The 14,518-nt window shown below is 42.0% G+C and overlaps 1 protein-coding gene across 1 annotated transcript in view; it reads left to right on the forward strand.

The window, feature by feature from the left end:
• Positions 1-14,518, forward strand: part of LOC144506053 (cilia- and flagella-associated protein 47) — a 384,789-nt gene that overhangs the window by 267,011 nt on the left and 103,260 nt on the right. Inside the window, exons 28-29 of the mRNA XM_078231872.1 lie at positions 7,248-7,359; positions 13,745-13,849. Of these exons, the coding sequence (XP_078087998.1) occupies positions 7,248-7,359; positions 13,745-13,849 (217 nt within the window). The remainder of the gene's footprint in view (positions 1-7,247; positions 7,360-13,744; positions 13,850-14,518) is intronic.

Raw genomic sequence — 14,518 nt, forward strand, 5'->3', positions numbered from 1 at the left:
TTAAGGGGTCTGTGCTCAAAATGTTTAACTCTGTAAATAAATGTAAGATTGAGTAAAGATTTGCTCCAGTTCTGATCCTCACCCACTGACGATCTAGAAAAAAATACCAGTGTCAGCATTGGTGTTGGTAACATTGCTGGTGTCGATCCTGAGTCTCCCATCATATCCATTTCCTCGAATCCTATTTTTCTGTCTTCCCTCCATACTCTGTGATATTTCTTGTACTTGAGTGTTTATCTATTGTAATTAGTTTGGTTTGCCTACCAGAACATTCAGTAATGTTCAGAACATTCAGTAATGTCATTTGCCAAGCAAAGGTGTAATTTGTAATGGGTTTTTAAGTCAGAAACAGTCATCATTTGCCATTAAGGCACTCACTTGCCATTTCTTTTGATCTCTCATGGTTACTTCAGGAGTCACAATTGTACAAAAGCCATCACAGCTATGGTAAATTTATAGAAACGATCATTTGTATTCAAAAGGGATCATATGCACTTATGTGGAATTTTATGGTCTCACTCGGGCGAGACCGGAAATTCTTGCCCGAGGTCAACAAAAATTTCTGTTGTTGGACCCTTGGCCACACTGATTCTGTGGCGGATGAGGTGGTAGAGTTCCAGCCAAAGTGTTTGTAGCAATCACAAGCATCCATTCGTCATAAGAAAAGATCATTGGCCATCAGACATCAAGAGTAATTTTCATAATTTTCAGGCATCAGTTGCTGTAAACAGACATTAAAGCAGTTTGTTATTTGAGACGTGCGATCAATTACATCCACGCACTATTGTCCATGCACCCTGGACACTGACAAAACAAATGAGGCATTTAAATTAATGCCTACTGTAGACGTCAATTTTGTTTTTGTTTCAAGGGCTCTTGAGATTTTGGTTGCATTGTTTGTTCTCTATACAGTTATTGCACCTCAAGTAATTCACAGTATGTGAAATGTTCTGAGATGTGATCCAATATAAGTGCAAATCATTCTTACGAAATAATTAAATTATCCAATTATCACAGTATTCATTACAATATCATTTACAACATTTTTCCTCATATTGTAGCTCCTGAATTTATGCAACCTTAAAATAGAGACTTCACATCCATTTGTCCATAAGTCACTTAAGGCCAACATGCAGATGCAGCAAGCTATTAGAAGGCTAATGGAATGTGAGCCTTTATTGTAAAAGGATTTGAGTGCAGGAGTAGTGAGGTCTTGCTTCAATTGTATAGAAGCTTGGTTAGACCGCACCTGGAGTACTGTGTGCAGTTTTGGTCCCCTTACCTCAGAAAGGATATTATCACAGAAGGAGTGCAACAAAGGTTCACCAGATTTGTTCCAGGGATGGCGGGACTGTTTTATGAAAAGAGATTCAGCAAACTGGGCCTATATTCTCTAGGGTTTCAAAGAATAAGAAGTGATCTCATTGAAACCTACAAAATACTTAAGTGAATAGACAAGGCAGATGCAGGTAAGATGCTCCCCTTGGTTGAGGAGAACCGGGGGCACAGTTTCAAAATAAGGGGGATGCCACTAAGGACCAAGATGAGGAGTAATTTCTTTGCCTCGAGGATTGTGGATCTTTGGAATTCTCGACCCCAGAGGGTTGTGGAAACTCAGTCATTGAGTCTGTTTGCTGTAGAGATTGATAGATTTCTGATTAACAAGGTAAAGCATCATGGGGATAGTATGTGTAAAAGGCATTGAAGTCTTCGATCAGCCATTATCATATTGAATAGGCTCAACAGGCTGAAAGGTCTATTTCTGTTCCTGTGAAAAGAATTCATTATCTCAGCTGCTTCAGGTTTCCCTGGCTCCCGGTTAGCTCACAATTCCTCTGTTGACACGATTAAAACTGTTCTCTCTCCTTCCTGGTCCTTCTCCCTCTTTTCAGCCTCCTTTACCCCATTTTCAGCCCCCCCTCTCCCTCTTTTCAGCTCCCCTCTCCCCTTTTTAAGGGGCGCCTTGAAAAATAAATGAATAGGATGGGAATAGAGGGATATGGGTCCTTGGAAGGGTAGGGGGTTTTTAGTTCATTCGGGCAGCATGGTTGGTGCAGGCTTGGAGGGCCGAAGGGCCTGTTCCTGTGCTGTAATTTTCTTTGTTTCCCCTTTGCTGCGTCCTCCCATTTTGCAGCCCCCCTCAGCCCCCACCCTCTTTGCCGCCCCTCCCCCTTTGCCGGCCCCCTCCCCCTTTGCTGGCCCCCTCCCCCTTTGCCGGCCCCCTCCCCCTTTGCCGAAACCCTCCCCCTTTGCCGAAACCCACCCTCCATCCTTGCCGACCCCCTCCCTCCTTGCCGACCCCCTCCCTCCTTGCCGACCCCCTCCCTCCTTGCCGACCCCCTCCCTCCTTGCCGACCCCCTACTTCCTTGCCGACCTCCTCCCTCTCTGCCGCCCCTCCTGCCAGCCTTGCCACCCGGCCTCACCTCCCTTCCTACCCAGCCTCGCTTTCCCAGGCCTGACGACACCCTCACAACTTTCTTTGCTTTCCCCATCGCTCGTGTCTCACTTGCTTTTGGCCCAGCAGCCTCTCTCACAGCCCCTGCTCTGCTCCTCAGCCCTTGTTTAATGCCTCCACTCACCTTCCCTACTTTCCCAGTGTGAGGGAGAAACAGCCTGTGATTGGAGGAGCAGCTCCTTACTGAGCCTGTCACTTCCTCTTACAGAAGTGACATTTCTCTCATTGCTCATCCCTTGATTGACTTTTTCAGGGCTTTTGGGGGCAAATTTGCCCACCGCTCCCTTATATTTTAAACAGCGAACTAAACTGCTGGCAACACAAACAAAAAACAAAGAAAGTGTGGGTGAAAATTAACATCAAGTGTAGAACAGTTTCATTTCAGAGCTTTTCTCTCCGTGTGCAATGGAATGAGTTATTATAAGCTGTTATACACAGATACAGAAATTGGAAAATTATTTTACAAATACCATATTTTTACTTAACAGTTGAGGTATTAGCCAGTTTGATATCCACCCTACCACGATAATTTAGAAGAAACAATGATGAATGTGTGTACCGTTCATACATATTAATTATGCTTCTAGAGGTTATGTTTACATGTGTGTCAGACTCAATGGAATAAATGAAATTCTGAAAAGTGGGAATATGAAATGACTTTTCCAGGAGGCCAGTGGGCTAATACCTTGGAGAGATAATGGTCCAAGGTGGGTGGGTGTGGAGGCATGGATAAGATGAGACAAATTTTTCATCATTGGAAAGGAGAATAGTTTCCTAAAATCACAGGTGCAGGGGGAAGGACAGCATGTTGGCAACCCCACTCGTGGTTTGCGCACTGATCCTATGTTGCACAATCTACATGATGCATGCTTAAAATACTGCATCGGCTGGCACTTAATAATATCCAGGGCAAAATATTGTTGATGTCAAATGATGTCTGAAACTCAGTCAAATTTTGTTGTGGTTGCCATAAATTAGATTTTTTCCTCACGAACCAGATCTGAGCTTGATTTGATGTCAGTTGACGTACTCTGAGTGCTTTGAAGACAATTAAATGATGCTAAATGATCAGTAATAATATTGTTTGAGCTTTATATGATTTCATTTAATGTTAATTGATTGTCATTTGGTTACTTGAAATGTCAAATGATGGCTAAATGATTACTTATGAATGAGGTGATCACAAATGAATGCATGTGATACCTTTTGAAAGCTGTTGAATGCAGAATAATGTCAAAGTATTCTGCCAATGTCTGCACCACGTGTGACAATGAATTCAATGGGAATGGAGAATTAGTGCATAAGACAAGAACAACAATTCTTGCTCCTCCATAGCAATTATTCTCCATTCTCAGTTCCTCACCTTCACTGATGAGAATACTTTTGAATTTAAAATCAAAGTTTTATGTCATCTATGGTGTTGATTATGCTAACACAATTTGTAGGGAAAACACTAAGTATAGCAAGATTAAAACTTAATTTGTAGAATATCGATGGTAAAGCTGCACTTATAGAAATACAGTAAGAGTTTTAACATCACCAGGTTAAAGTCCAACAGGTTTATTTGGTAGCAAATGCCATTAGCTTTCGGAGCGCTGCTCCTTCGTCAGATGGAGTGGAAATCTGCTCTCAAACGGGGCATACAGAGACACAAAATCAAGTTACAGAATATTGATTAGAATGCGAATCTCTACAACCAACCAGGTCTTAAAGATACAGACAATGTGAGTGGAGGGAGCATTAAGCACAGGTTAAAGAGAGATGTGTTCGTCTGACGAAGGAGCAGCGCTCCGAATGCTAATGGCATTTGCTACCAAATAAGCCTGTTGGACATTAACCTGGTGTTGTTAAAACTCTTACTGTGTTTACCCCAGTCCAACGCCGGCATCTCCACATCATGACTACTTATAGAAATAGACATGCACTAACTAAATAGCCAAGTGAGGCTCTATTATTTTCAACTGAGTAATAAATGATATTTAAACATTTTAACAAAGTATAATTGAAGTGTCAAAGTATATTTGGAAAATATAAATGTCAATTTTTAAATCTGCAAATTGTGCATGAGTAGACCTGTGGGTTGCAGTTCAGGCATGTACAACCAGGCCCTGTTATAAATTGAAAAGAAGGGCCAAAGACACAGATGATTTAACGTAAAAATGAAAGAATTGTTCACTGCTTCATCAATGATATGTATGTAAGCCTACTGAGAGCTGCATTCAAATTTGCAAATAACAGCAAAATAGGAAGTAAATTAATTATTTAGAAGACCAGAGGAACTACAACAGGATATTGATAAGATGTGGGAATAAGCTAAAAATTGGTAGATAGAATTTAATGTCAGTAGGTAAGTAGCGATACCTTTTGGAAATAAATAATTGACGTCATTATATCCTGAATGAAGTAGACTTGGTGCAATGGCAGAGCAAAGGAATTTCGGATACAGCTTTATATAATGTTAATGAGAGCACATCCAAGTGGATGATATCATTCAGAATGTTAATGGAGTTCTAGCTTTAATCACAAAAGTTGTAAAATATAAGAGAGAAGAGGTAATGATAAGCCGATATAAAATCTCAATAATACCTCTGAGACTACTGTGCGTAGCACTGAGATTCACAAGGTTGCTGCCCAGATAAAGCAATATACAAAGAGAATGTGAAAAATTTATGTATTTTTCATAGATGTGTTTAAAATGATAAAATGACTTAGACATGATAAATAGAAGCAGATTCTTTCCTCTGGCTAAAGGGTCGAGAGTGAGGATCCAATGAGGATGCAAGATTAACTTTAAAAAGCAAGAGAGACTTACTAACACAAAGGGCTGAATGTTCTGTGTTTCCTGCAAGTGGGCACATAAAATAGGTGAGTGCCCATTCCCCCCATCTTCCCACAAATCTCTGTGCACAATACAGAGTCGGGTGGTGGGTGCTGAAATGGGGAGCCCACCCACCATATTTAATTCAAGGGTCAATTAGACATGTTATGATAACACGCTGCTCACACCATAAAATGTTTGGCATGGGCAGCCAGGCGGGAACAGGAAGCCTGACTTCTTCACTCAAAGGTTTAAAGGGTGGGAAGGAAGGGGGTCACTTTTTGGGGGCTCCCTTTGCCAAAAGTGGGGCAGCCCCCCCTCCCCTCCCGCCCCGGTTGAACCCTCCTCCCTTCCTTAACCCCACCCTCCCTCCCCTTACCCCTCTCCCTAACCCATTCAAATCCACCCAGCGCAACAGTCCGGACTTGCCTGCTCCAGGCATCCATGGAGCTTCGTCGTCATCTTCTCTAACAATCCCACCAGTGCCAAAATGCAATTGAGACTATTGCTTACAAAGAAGACCAATACCAACACAATTGGTTGGATGAAATAGCCTCTACTAAAGGTATGGTTGCTAAATTTGATGACACAAAGTTAGGTAAGAAAGTAAATTGTGAAAAGGACATGAGGAGGCTACCAAGGGATATAGATAGGGTTAAGTGAATGGGCAAAAATCTGGCATATGGAGTATAATGTGGACAAATGTGAAATTGTCCATTACAGTAGGAAGAGTTAGAAGAGGCTTCTTATCTAAATGGTGAGAGATTGCCAAGGGATATTGACAGGGTGGGTGTGGAGAGGATATTTCCTCTTGTTGGAGAATCTAAAACGAGGGGTCACTGTTTAAAAATAAGGGGTCGCTCATTTAAGACAGAGATGAGGAGAAATATTTTCTTTGAGAGTCATAAATCGCTGAACTCTCGTCCTCAATAGGCAGTTGAAGCAGAGTCCTTGAATATTTTTAAGGCAGAGCTAGATTAACAAAGAGGTGAAAGCTTATCGAGGGTAAGTAGGAATTTTGGTTGAGGTTTGAATCAGATCAGCCATGATCTTATTAAATGGCGGAGCAGGCTTGAGGGGCCGAGTGATCCACTCCTGCTTCTAATTTGTATGTCTGTATGTACGTATACATGAGAGGAGAGGAAAATAAATAGACAACAGAGATCAGTGAAATAAAATGTCTTAAATTCTAACCAGTCTTACATTTGACAAGCTTCCTTCACTGATGGGAATATTCTGTCGATGGCTTTGCATCTGTTTTCACTTTAACATACGGTCAACTTAAAAAGCATGTCGGAGAAGCATGGTGGGAATTTTCTACTTATTCCTGTATAATTCTAAACAACAGCTGAGCATCTGTATCATGTCAAAATGCCTATCAATAACACCAATGCACCAGCCCTGGGGAAATCGGTAAAAATTACACTTTTTCAAAGAATTTGCTGCTTTAATTTAAAATGACATTTTTACATCTCAGTGCATTATTGAAATTATATTTTGACTGTTATTTTGATGGTGGTATTTCCTGCATGTGTTCCCTTGCCCCCTCAGCAGTGTGTTTTGTGGCGGCGGTGGGGGGTCACTATTGGTCGGAGGTGGAATCTTCTGATCCTGCTGCTTTCAATGTGTTTTCCCATTGTTCACACCCTCTGCTGCCGGGGAATTCACGGCGGGCACTGGGGGGGACGGGTGGGAGTGATTGCCATCAGTGGGACTGAAAAATCCTGCCTGTGGGAACAGCCAGAACATTTCAGATAGTGTCAGGCCTGCTGAGATTTTCCAGCATTTTCTGTTTACATTTCAGCCAATGTCTTGTGTTGACACTTATTGTATAATGCGGAAATCTTTCTGAAGACGGCACACCAGATGAATTATTTACTGATGCATTCAAGTTCTCTGTTGTTTTTTTTGGTTTAAATTAAAGATTTTCTTTCTGTGCAATAACTGTGACTATGTCACAATTCTTTCTGCAGATGGACTTGGCAGACCATCCCTTTGGCTAATTCTACTATTGAGATTCTGAATTTGGAACTGGTCAACAGTAACCCAGGAATTTTCACAGTGGAGATCGATCCCAGAAAACCCGTGAGTATCTCTAAGAAGTGATAGCATAACTCCGAGTACTCATTTTTTTTGTTTGGAGCCATGTCATTTACAGAAGAAGAACTTAATGCCATTGTGCTAAAACGTCTTGTCTAACATCCAGTATTGGATTATGAAGAATATCCTCCAACAAAATATTGGGAAGAACAAATGTAGTCAATGGTTCCCGCCACAATTTTGGTTTTCTTGCTGCTTCTTCAGAAGGAACTCTTCAAAATGCAGCTAATGAAATTACAGCAAAACTTACTCCAACTTATAAATCAAAGAAAGGGTTTAATAAAGAAACATCATTACTCCAAACATGGGGCCTCACCCTAGGCCACTCCAAGCTCTCCACAATTCTACATAGTTTCTTATTTATGGTGAATCAGCTGGTCAGCTGACGATTACATCATTCTATAATTGGTTCCATGGTTTACTGGGTCAGCTGACTCTTGCATCTTATTCCCATTGATCACATTATATCCAATACAATGTTGTCACTGGTTACATTCTAACACTTGTCACTGACTCGATGGGCCGAAGGGTCTTTTCTGTACTGTATGACTCTCTCTCTGGCCACTATTTGAGGCTGAACCATTCAGATAAAGCACCAATTTTGATGCTTTATCTGACCATGAACTGAGCTGCCACCTACCCCACCATCACCAAGACCACTTAACCTCCATCTCTGCCGCTGAACCCCTCACTAATGCCTTATGTTACTTCTGGATGTGACTATTCCAGTGCTCTCCTGGGCAGCCTGCAACCTCTGTCATGTTGAGCTAGTTGTAATATTCTGCCACCCTGTAGTGTTACGATCCCAGTAATAACTGGATGGGAAGTTCCAAGAGTGGAACCCTGGCTCAAAAAATTGTAATGTTTTATTTATTTTAGAAAATGTGGTGGAATAGAGTCACGGAAGCACAAATTAGTTTTAACAACAAAGAAAAAAAACATTTTTTAAATATGAAAAGTTGGATTATATTACACTATCCTTTACTCCCCTATTAACTTCACAAATGTAAACATATTTTAAGGTTAACACAGATCTCAGTAACACACTGACTGGCTGTGTCAAATCACGCACCGCACTCTGAACCCAAGTTAGTATCCGTGGATTTCTTCGCAGACTCTGCCCCACCCCCCCCTCCCCAGATGACTGACATATGAGAGTTTACAAACTCCACTCCCAAAACATGGTTTTAAATTCTCTTTCACAATAATGCTTTGCACAAAGCGGTTTGCATAATGAAATCCAGTCCAGGTTTTCCAAATGACTCTTTTAAAACAAAGCTTCTGCTCCACTTTTATCAGTGAATCCAGTATCCAGGATTTTCAACTCTGAATTTTTTTTATGTTGACTGTTGTACTAACTGTTCACAATTTCTTTACGATTGATTCCCAGAATCTTTGGAAATGGCATTGAATGTTTGATTTACCTCCACAATTCTACATAGTTTCTTATTTATGGTGAATCAACTGGTCAGCTGACTATTACATCATTCTATAATTGGTTCCATGGTTTACTGGGTCAGCTGATCCTTACATCTTATTCCCATTGATCACATTACATCCAATACAAAGTTGTCACTGGTTACATTCTAACACTTGCCACTAACTCGATGGGCCGAAGGGCCTTTTCTGGACTGTATGACTCTCTCTCTGGCCACTATCTGAGGCTAAACCATTCCATTTGCAATTTTGATGCCATATCTGTCCATGAACTGAGCTGCCACCTACCCCACCATCACCCCCAAGACCACTTAACCTCCATCTCTGTTGCAAGGGTGGCATGGTAGCACAGTGGTTAGCACTGCTGCTTCACGGCTCCAAGGACCTGGGTTCGATTCCCGGCTTGGGTCACTGTCTGTGTGGTGTTTGCACATTCTCCTCGTGTCTGCGTGGGTTTCCTCCGGGTGCTCCGGTTTCCTCCTGCAATCCAAAAATGTGCGGGTTAGGTTGATTGGCCATGGTAAATTGCCCCTTAGTGTCCTGAGATGCGTAGGTTAGAGGGATTAGCGGGTAAATATGTAGGGATATGGGGGTAGGGCCTGGGTGGGATTGTGGTCGGTGCAGACTCGATGGGCCAAATGGCCTCTTTCTGCACTGTAGGGTTTCTATGATTCTATGATACCTTTGAAGTCTGCTTTCCCACTTTAACTTTGGTTACTGCAACTATCTCTTTAACTCAGAACAATTTGTTTGCAATTTTGAATTCTCCTGAACAATGCCTTGGTCTCTGCTTTCTTCAGTCTTTTTCAGATATTCGATCTGTCCCAATTCCCTAGTTATCTGGATTGTATCTGCATCTTTGGGAAGTCTGCCTCGTTACATCTCCCTTGTCCTGAATAGCTTCTTCTGACAGAGTTAAGAGATGTTCACTCCCTGGTGCTATCTTCAACTGCCAACAAAGTCAGTTAAACTAAGAAAAATAGGCTTCCTACCTTAGAAAGCCCCAGTTGTGAAGCAATAAACACACAGTTCTGTTAGTTTATTTACTCTTCACTCTGTAACCCTTTCTCAGCACAGTAAAAGCACAGTTGGAATTGAAACCAACCCCCACACATACAAAAACCTTTGTCTAGCATGAATCTAACTATTGGTTTTATTCTTCCTTCTACAGAAATATTCAGTTAAACCCACTTAAAACTATACCTTATTTCTAATGTTTACTAATACGAATATAACTCCCTTAAAACTACCCTTATTTTCCTAATGGTCGCCTAAATTGGCAACAATCTTATCAATCTATCACTCACTGACCGACATTAGCTCCCAGTCCGGCAAAGCCTCAATTTAAAAGTTGTCATCCTTGTTTTCAAATCCTTCCATGCCCCCCGCCCCCACCCCCCTCCCTCCTTATCTCTGTAATCTCCTCCAGCCCTTCACCCCTCCAAGATCTCTGTGCTTCTGCATTCCTGGCCTCTTGTGCATAAAGAACAAGAACAAAGAACAATACAGCACAGGAACAGGCCCTTCGGCCCTCCAAGCCCGCGCCGCTCCCCGGTCCAGGATTGAATCCTGAATCCAGGATCCCCGCCCAATTTTCCAGCCTATCTACATCCTAATATCCTATCCACCGAGCTGTCCCTCACAGCTACGATGTTTTGTTCATCACAACCTATTAACTCACCCCCACCCCCCCATTCCAGACCATGTGATCTCCAGGGAGAGGCGAAAACCCAGAGTGAAAACCCCAGGGCCAATATGGGGAAAAAAAAATCTGGGAAATTCCTTGTTGCATCTCCAATTTTCTACCATAAGTGACCGTGGCTTCGGCTGCCTAGATCCTAAGCTCTTAAATTTTCTCCCTGGAACTTCACAAACTGTCTCTGCTTTAAGATGCTTCTTTAATTGTATCTCTTTGAAGAGGTTTTTGGCCACTTTCCATATGTGACATTGTGTCAGATTTTGGTTGATAATGCTGCTGTGAAATGCTTTGGGAGATTTTTACCATGTTAAAGATGCTGGGAAAATGCCAAAATATTATTGTGATCATATTAGGCTGCTGGTGAACTTCTGCAACTTTCTGGGCAGTTTTCTCGGTTTCACTATCAACTTGTGAGTTCTGGGAACAGCATTTTGCTGGAGTGGGACTGCTTGTTGCCACATACAATAAGGTACTTGAACATTTTGCACGAGAAATGAAAGAGGGCAACAGGGTCAGTTTTTCATCTCAGAGCAAGCAGAGATTAATTTGTGATGGTTAATAGCAGTTATTGTTGTCAGTCGCAGACATGTGTAGGGTTAGATAGAAGAGCAGAGGGCAAGGGAACTGTGGCAAAACCCTTCAGAATGTCTTCCCCGGTTTCCACTCCCCCCCCCCCCCCCCCCGCCCCGCCTTTCATTCTGCCATGTAGAAATATAGAAATAAGGAACAGCAGTAGACCATTCGGCCCTATGAGCCTGCTGCACCATTCAATGTGATCATGGCTGAGTCTCTATCTTGCCACCCTACTCTGGTGCTCTACCCATGTCCCTCGACACCTTAAGAATCTAGAGATCTATCTGTTTTTTTCCTAAAGACTTTCAGTGACTTGGCCTACACAACCTTCTGTGGTAGAGAATTCCGTAGTTTCACGAATTGAAGACAATTCTCCTCAACTCAGTCCTAATCTGTCTACTACCTCATATCCTGTGATGGTGACACCTTGTTCTAGACTCCCCCCACCCCCCGCCAAAGGGAACACCATCCCTGCATCCAGCCCTGTCAGAATATTATGTTTCAATTATGTCCCCTCTCATTCTTTTAAATTCCAGTGAACACAGGCCCAGTCGACCCAATCTCTCCTCATATCACAATCTTGCAGGACCTTTTCCTTCAGTTGGGAAAGGATGCCTTGGGAGCTATGGCTTCCTCCATTTAATGTAATATCTTCTCCAGCAAGGAAGAATTTACATTGTGAGCTGTTTTGAGAATATACCTGCCAGGGTTGAATAATGTTAATTTTGTGAGCACGATTGTAAAGTTTGAAGAAGTAAGGATTCTGATAGTGAGGAGACGCAGGGTGTGCATCTGAGGTAAAGGAAGTCAGGAAAAGTGATTGTAGGAGCATGACGGGAATTGGGAATGGTGGGAAAAACCTTTCACAAGGTGCCACATAATTGCCAGCAAAATGAAGGCTCGTGGTGGAATAAAAGGGACAGTGTGAGTACTCAGTAACAGGGAACAGAGAGTAGCAATGAACGCTTGTCTCTTGGCTCACAGAAAGGTATACATACCTAGACTTTGATGTATAGGTCATCATTCCAATATTTGCAAATGACACAAAACTTTAAATTATTTTGAGTAATAATAACGGTCAATAATTTCAAAAGTAAAATAAATGGGAATGTGAAGGAAATATACTATTATGGCTACGGTGATGGCAGAGGGACTGACTGGCTTGCTCTGCAGGGAGCTGGCATGGACTTGACCTAAAGGTTAACTCCTCTGCTGTAAATACCTCTGACTCTGGCTCTATGATATTTGACTTGTGGGGATGCAGGTGGCACAGGTGTTTTCAAAGCTCAAGATGTGGAATTCTTACCTTGATAACCCTGGAAAGATCATTAAATAATGTTTGGTATTGCAGTCAGATCTGAGGAGCTAAGCACTTCCCAATCATTTACTTAGCTACATGTTGCCATGCCTTTGGTGATGTTGCCTTGAGGGTTGTCAGTTCCCTGAAGGGAATCACGTTCTCGCTCTTCCTGCTTCCCGAAGGGCCCGAGAAGTTGCATCAGACAATCTGGGTGGCCTATCGGAAACTCTTGCATCCTTTTTGCCCTCAGAAACCTTTTGCTGTTGCTTGTAACCTGAATGCACCCCCCCCCACCTTAAAAGAGTAGGGCAAATCTTGGCTGAGGTGAGTGGAATCTGAAGGACACATGCTGAAAACTTTTGTTGTACCTCCTTTTCTTTTTGCTCTTCTTTCCACTCCTAAACACCATGCATGACAAGAGGTAGCTCACTGCCTGCCCTTGACACTAAAAGTTAAACTTGTCCCTATCTTTCATTCCATGCTCAAAAAAGGCCAAGGTCCCTGTTGTGCTTGACGACAAGCAGTCCTGCAATGGCGGAAGGCAAATGGTCTTTAAATGGTGTAAGTGGCACCCAAAATCCTCACCTTCCAAATAGGTCAGCAAACAATGAACAGCACATGTAGCACATCTGCCTCATGATAACTGTCTCCCGGCACGAATTCCCCTTTGTTCAAATTCAATAACTTGCAGAAGAGTGTGCAGCATCTTACCCTGCCCACCCACATGACTATTTTTGACCACAATCAAATCCCAATGAACTGTTCATTGTGCAACTTAAATGTAGTGCATGCCTCAGTGTGGCAGAAGAGACTGTGTATCATGACATCATCATAAAATATTTTTATGTTTCAAATGCCATCTGTTCTGAATTATCACATTATCTCCGTAAAGTATAAAAATATCCCAAGAAGATGATACCACCACATGTGGTCTAATTTACGCATGAACAAGCTGAACTTGATTTGCTGAATACTTTTGGAAAATTTAACACAGATATCAAAATAAGTTCAGAATATTTTGAACACAGGCTTTAAAGGAAATTCATGGCTTGGACCCACCAGATCCGGGTCCTAAGTTGATTTCCCTACACTTGCAGCTAGAAGTGCACCACTTGCCGTGGGGAAACTTTAAGCTCTGTGTTTCCAATAATATATGTTTTGTTCCTGACACTTGAGATTTTGTATAATAATGTTAAATATCTTGGTCCCAACAGACCTTCACTGCTGACTAACCACAATGGATCTAAGTAGCAGCCTCCATTAATCACACAAAATATCCATATGGCCAGTATTGCACATCAGAGGAACCAGCCTATAAAGCTCAATATTGATTTTATGTTTTGATTCCTTCCTGTTCATAGTTAATTGTGAATCCTCAGTCTACAGTTGAAGTACCTGTTCACTTCTCTCCCTCAACTCTGGGAAAAACCAATCATTGTGCAACTATTATCTTCAAGTGTCCTCAGGTATGTACTTCATTCCTCGTCACCATCAATATTAATGATCTAGATGAAGGGGTTGAGAGAACTGAGCGGTAAAGAGATCTATGTGTTATTGTGCACAAATCTCTAAAACTTCACACTCAGTAACATGAAGCAGATTATAGTATTAGTTTGAAAAGAAAATTGCCGCAAAAAAATTGCTAGAAATTGGAATAACAGAAATGTTGAGAACAAAACTTCATTGACTTGAAACATTAATCCTACCTTTTCTGATCACAGACCCTGCCTGGAGTGCTTATAGAACTTTCTGTTTTTATGCAGTATTGGGCTGTATTACTAGGACATTCCAGTAAATGCAAAAAGCACACTGGTTTCCTTACAATATGTTAGCTGTTTTTGTTTATTAGTTCGTGGGACATGGGCGTCGTTGGCTGGCCAGCATTTATTGCCCATCCCTAGTCACCCAAGGGCAGTTAAGAGTCAACCACATTGCTGTGGCTCTGGAGTCACATTTAGGCCAGACCACGTAAGGACGGCAGATTTCCTTCCCTAAAGGACATTAGTGAACCAGATGGGTTTTTCTGACAATTGACAATGGTTTCATGGTCATCAGCAGATTCTTAATTCCAGATTTTTTTTATTGAATGCAAAGTCCATCATCTGCCATGGTGGGATTCGAACCCGGGTCCCCAG

The sequence above is a fragment of the Mustelus asterias genome, chromosome 17 (genome assembly GCF_964213995.1).
Source record: "Mustelus asterias chromosome 17, sMusAst1.hap1.1, whole genome shotgun sequence".
NCBI lineage: Eukaryota > Metazoa > Chordata > Chondrichthyes > Carcharhiniformes > Triakidae > Mustelus > Mustelus asterias.